The sequence below is a fragment of the Egretta garzetta genome, unplaced genomic scaffold (genome assembly GCF_000687185.1).
Source record: "Egretta garzetta isolate BGI_Z169 unplaced genomic scaffold, ASM68718v1 scaffold259, whole genome shotgun sequence".
Classification (NCBI taxonomy): Eukaryota; Metazoa; Chordata; class Aves; order Pelecaniformes; family Ardeidae; genus Egretta; species Egretta garzetta.
Window position 1 is genome coordinate 496,498 of NW_009260770.1, and position 6,178 is coordinate 502,675.

Below are 6,178 nucleotides of genomic sequence, written 5' to 3' on the forward strand. Positions count from 1 at the left end.
CACCTGCATCCTTCATCTTTACTCCTCGATTTGGGCCTTTACTCCTACCATGTAGTAATTTTGTTTAAGAATTAGGCATGAAATTAGAAATCCTAACCAAACTAGGATGTTGACATTTCTACTCTTTTCCACTGTCTTCTATCTAGTTGCAATTTCACTGTACAACATAAAATCCAACTGTGCTACCAGTTGCAGAAGTAACAAAAGATTATTCTGTAGAAGATGTTCAATTAAATATGATTCCCACTGGCAAATTACATCTGTTGTATTTTCTGAATGCCTTTTTTTCTATACAAGTCAATAAATGTTTAAAAATAGTTATATCTCTGGAAAAGGGACACACACTGATACTGGTTATGAGGTGAGTATGCTAAACCAAATGCTTCCATAAACACCATTGTCTATCTCTTAAATATTACATTTGATGCAAGTGATCTTTTTTTTTCTTTTACTATTATTTGATATATACTTCTGGAGGCAGCTTGACATAGAAATGAAGAACCTGAACTTGAAAATCCCAAACTAAACGTTTTGTGTGGCTCACGATACAAAATGCTGGTTTGCCTGGAATGTTAGGTGTCCCTGTTTACAGAAATCAGGGTTGGGGGATGGTGGTGGTGGTGAAGCTCATATACATATATCTATCTCTCTATGTGTTGCTACTATGTATTGAACAGAAAATAAGGGTAACAGGAAGAAGACATACCTAGCAGTGTCAAGACACAGGCCAATATTGCTATCAGGGCCCCAGTGCTAAGTCCTGCAGGCAAGATATATGCTTCTGCATTGCATGTCTGAGCAATACCGTCTGCATCACAATCACAGACTCTGATGGTGAGGGTGTTCGTGCTACTAAGTGAAGGTGATCCACTGTCCACAATGAATATTGGCAAGTAGAAAACAGACTGTTCTTGTCTTCGGAACCCATTTCTTCTGGTTAATACTGTTGCAGTGTTATCTAGATAAAGGAATAAAAGATAAATATAAAACACATGACCTTTCTAAAACACAAGCCTATAAATAATACAGCCTTCCACTTTAAAGACTTTATAAACAGACTGTTGTTATTTCAACAAGTTTATCTTTCCTGGTCATATATTTTTGAAGCTGCAGAGATAGGATCAGTTGAGAAATGATACCAAACTGAAAAAAAAAAGAGACTTCTAGTTTCCAGGAAAGGCTGTTTCAAAATTGCAGAGGTTTTAGTTAAGCTCACAGTTCCTCACTCTTGATAGACAGTCAAAGATGAAATCATTATAAAAAGGAAAAAAGTCACCCTTCAGTGATCAGGTTAGGTATCTATATACCTGTTTCAGGTCTAATTTCCAAGGGTCTGTTTCAATTATTTACAGATATAGATAACATAAAAATGCAAAGGATGAACCTATTAATAGGAGAATAAGTTCTGAAGACCAATGAAATATTTTTTGAATGAAAAAAAAAATCCTGTTGGTGCATAAATACAGATAATTGCACATGTAACAAAACAAAGAAATTGCACTTCTTTTCAGTCTCATGTTGGAATCAATATGACTCATATAATCAACCTAAATTGTGTGGTTCAAAGCTGCTCTGAGTTGGGTGATTAAAAGGTCCATGTGTTCCAGAAAATATGTGCAAAACTCACTGTGTTCAATACAGGTTGACAGCTCCTGAGAAGTAGGGAGTTACATCTCCTAGAATGTATAGAAAAGGTTGGTCGGTTGGTCTATCTATCTAATCTATCTATTTATAGAAAGATATATCGATAGTCCTGTAAAGTTATCTTGTTGTGTCATCTGTTATGACCTATCTGGAAAAATATGCAAGCATTTCTTCATATAGCATCATGCGAGATATGCATAAAATGAACTAACATGGAAAGAGACAACTGCTGCTGTGTCTTGTAACTCCATTAATATTGCTGGCATTACAAAAGTCTATTAGTACTTTTTCCAAATTATAAGTCCTCTGGAAGAATGCCTGTCTTTTCATTAAATACTTTACAGTACTTGTAGCAATGTCAGGTTTCTGAATAGAGTCTTCTTCTAGTGCATTTTTATTGTTTTGATCATTATTACTATTACAGTCTTTAGTTTCGAACAGCAAGCTGCTCATATGAAGAAAAATTAAGCATGTCAGTAACTACATGCAGGGTAAGGCAATAAATAGCTGTGTGAGAGGACTTTATTAGGTCACATGTTATACTTAGTGAATGCTGTTCAAAGTCTGTCTGTAGAAACAGTATCCTTTAGTCCACCATATGTCTGTTTTTCTTATTTTATTAATAAGGATGACTTTGTAGCTCCAATTTAGCACTGATCTATAAAAGAGCAATCCAAGAGTTACATAGTGTCTATTTAGTTCTATTTGCTTCAGCTAATAGCTAAACTGACTGATACATGCCCAGCTGCCCCACTATGCAGTGCAACTAATGAGAACACTAATTAGAAGCGTGTTCTCAGATACTTTAACTAATAGAAACGTGATGTCAGTGGAAGTCTTTGTATAAGTCTTTGGGGAAATAGTCATAAGAAGTCTGTGTAAATATTGTAGGCAACTTCCATTACCAAAAGCATTCTTCAGTAGGTAGTATATTTACTGAAAAAAAAAAGTGTTTTTCTACAAAAAAAACCCCAAATCTGAAACCTCTCGATTTACTGTGCACTCATTTTTTATGCCCTGAGTTATATTAATAAAACATGAATTCCTGGACATTTTTCAGTTGCTACCCCTAGGTAAAATCTAATTTAGGTTAAAACCTATAAATACTAGGAAAAAAATGTGAGAAGAGTGGGCTTTAAATGATTCAAACAACAGCTTAATTCCCTTGACAAATAATCTACAGATAAAATTATTTTGCAGCCTGATTGTACTTTAATTTATGTCCTTATCAGAATAGAAGTTTATGTAGGTCATAATCAGTATGATATATTCAAAATTAAAGGTGTTAGTGTTGAATGTTTACCCAAACAAAATGCCCTTACCTTTGTTGTCCTGCAGTGTAAAATTGTGGTTATTTGCTGCCTCTGCTGTTAAACTGAAGTAGAACTGATGGCCGTTTGGTGGGTCATCTTTATCAATTGCACTGATTTTCTGGATGACCTGTTTTGACATACATTGGGGTTTCATTGTTTGGAATTGGAGTAAGCATAAACACATGTAGATTGTACAAACCCTCTATTATCTATCAAAGTATCAACCCTCTCCTGAGTCCTGCTCATATTGCGCTTTGGTTTTCTAATCTCCTAAGCATGTATAGACACTACTAAAACTAAAATGTGACTCAACCCTTTACTTTCCCTGTACCAGCATTGTTAGCCACAAGCAACGACCTGCAGGGGCTGTCATTCACCAGCGCAGGGAGTATAAATGTCATAGCAGTGGAAGAAGTGTTTTTTCTGGATGGTCCTTAATGTAGTTATCAGTGGCTGCAATTAATGTTGCATTGTAAACTTTTGCAGGGAGAAGATGATGATTTTGAGTATTTTAATACTTTTTTTTCCTAAAGACATCAAAAAGGAACAGCCAAATCATAAGTATATTAATATTTTCTGAGGTTTTTTATCATTACTGTTTTTTTCAATTTTATTTCCTAAAATTCTGTCAAAATCTGTTTCTAGAAAAAGGTGTCACCATTGCTTACAATCAGTAAAGAATGAATACTCAGAGCTAAGAGTTCTGTCAATATCACAGGGAAAACAAAACAGGTACTCCAATAAGAGCATGCACATTTTGTATTCCTCATGAATGCAAGCTAATAATTGTAATGTTTTCTGTTGAGGATTTAAATTATGCAGTTATTTTGAAACATGCAATAAACAACATCTGCCACAGGATGGACAATATTCTGGGAGAAGGCACAAAAGAGCAAAGCCTCCCAGGGAATATGTGGGATCTATGTGGGTGAAATATTGACTAGATTTCCTGGAGAGAGAAGAGAGAATGAGAACATGTATTTTTCTTCTAAGCTCTTAGAAAGTAGAGAGGAAAAGTCCAAATATGGGAGACATCAAGGACAAACAAAAGTAGATACTTTTAGTTGAGTCTAGGACAACTTGGAAAATATTTGGGGAGTTAAAAACACTGGGGAATTTGGTAGGAACACATCTCCCTTGTGAAATTGTGACCTTATGGCCAATACTTCCTAAGGGAAATAGAAGTGCGCACTCATTTTAGGAATGGTAGGCCTTCTGTGTCAGAAAAAGCTCCATGTTAAGACTTCCCACTTCCCAGTAAAATTAGGAAAAAGTACACATTCTTAATATTATTCAGAATCATATGAGTTTAGCAAAATGCTTCCGTTACATCAGTAAGAAAGCCAGAGATTTTAACAGTACCTTTCACACGTAATTTTTACTCCTGATTCTTTCTCTTCAGAGGTACCATGAAGATGTTAGGGTTTGATGAATATTTGCTTGTGATGTACATCAAAGCATCATTTTTACTGCCGTAAGCTGATTATATTTTATCTTAAAGCTGGCAGGCGTTCATAAGGAATGGCTGCCTATCTGATAAAAATAAACATAAAAAACCTATCAAGCCATACCTGACCAGGTTGAGCATTTTCACATACAGTTGTCTCATACTCCATGGCAAACTCAGGGGCGTTGTCATTGATGTCAAGGATAGTGATAGCTACATATCCTCTCCCGATCTGTGCTGGATTCTCTATAGGAAAAGAAGCCAACAAAACAGTCAAGAATAGCTCCTTGCTAGTTATTCTTTGGGTTAGCAGGTTTTTCTTTTGCATTCATCTTTTGCATATACTTGTCAAATCAATTGCAATCCCTCCTAGAAAGATAAGGGAAGCTCTTGGCTTGATCTTCTGAACCCTGCCATTCCACCAATAAACCATGTCCCTAAGCACCTCATCTATCCTTCTTTTAAATACCCCCAGGGATGAGGACTCTACCACCTCCCTGGGCAGCCCATTCCAGAGCCTGACAACCCTTTCGGTGAAGAAGTTTTTCCTAATGTCTAGGTTGGTGCCATCGGAGGGGCTTGGGGTTCTTTGACCATGGAGAGGTTTTCACAGCACTGGGCCTGTCGACAACAGATGGTGTCCAGCTCGCTCAGAAGGGAAAAAGGATCCTTGCTCACGAACTGGCAGGGCTTGTAGAGAGGGCTTTAAACTAGGCCTGAAGGGGGGGAGGGGATATAAACAGGCTCACTAGAGAGGAGCCTGGGGGTGTCACCCCATTGCTGGGGGTGAAACTGATAGCCCAGCTCAAGTGCATCTACACTAATGCACACAGCATGGGCAACAAACGGGAGGAACTGGAAGCCATTGCACAGCAGGATGGCTATGATGTAGTCGCCATCACAGAAATGTGGTGGGATGCCCCCCATGACTGGAGTGCTGCGATGGATGGCTACAAACACTTCAGAAGGGACAGGCAAGGAAGGAGAGGTGGTGGCATAGCTCTGTATGTTAGGGAGTGTTTTGATTGTACAGAGCTTGATGCTTGTGATGAGGCAGAATGCTTATGGGTGAGGATGAGAGGGGAGGCCAACAGAAAAGATATCCTGTTGGGAGTCTGTTACAGACCACCCGACCAGGGTGAGGATGTTGACGAAGCATTCTACAAGTGGCTGGCAGGAGTCTCTCAGTCGCGAGCTCTTGTTCTTGTGGGGGACTTCAACCTCCCAGACATCTGCTGGAAATACAACACAGCAGAAAGGAAACAGTCCAGAAGGTTCCTGCAGTGTGTGGAAGATAACTTCTTGACACAGCTTGTAAGTGAGCCTACCAGGGGAGGTGCCCTGCTTGATCTCTTATTCACTAACAGAGAAGGACTGGTGGGAGAGGTGGTGGTCAGAGGTCATCTTGGCCTTAGTGATCATGAAATGGTAGAGTTTTCGATCTTTGGTGAGTTAAGGAAAGGGATCAGCAAAACTGCCACCATGGACTTCCGGAGGGCAGATTTTGGCCTGTTCAGAATGCTGGTTGGGAGAGTTCCTTTGGAGACATTCCTGAAGGGCAAAGGGGTCCAGGAAGGCTGGGTATTCTTCAAGGAAGAAGTCTTAAAGGCACAGGAACAGGCTGTCCCCATGTGCCGTAAGACAAATCGGTGGGGAAGGTGACCGACCTGGCTGGACAGAGGTCTACTACTGCGACTCAGGAAAAAAAGGAGAGCTTACCAGCTCTGAAAGAAGGGGCAGGCAACCCAAGAAGAGTACAGGGATCTTGTCAGGT

The 6,178-nt window shown here is 39.1% G+C and overlaps 1 protein-coding gene across 2 annotated transcripts in view; it reads right to left on the bottom strand.

Moving 5' to 3' along the window:
- Positions 1 to 6,178, bottom strand: part of CDH7 (cadherin 7) — a 68,838-nt gene that overhangs the window by 7,149 nt on the left and 55,511 nt on the right. Inside the window, exons 8-10 of one of the 2 annotated variants that reach the window (XM_009646200.2) lie at positions 4,529 to 4,650; positions 2,967 to 3,084; positions 707 to 958 (exon numbers count right to left, since the gene is read on the bottom strand). In XM_009646200.2, the coding sequence (XP_009644495.1) occupies positions 707 to 958; positions 2,967 to 3,084; positions 4,529 to 4,650 (492 nt within the window). Of the gene's footprint in view, positions 1 to 706; positions 959 to 1,632; positions 1,677 to 2,966; positions 3,085 to 4,528; positions 4,651 to 6,178 lie in introns of those variants that run through there. The other variant, XM_035901614.1, reaches the window with a different exon arrangement.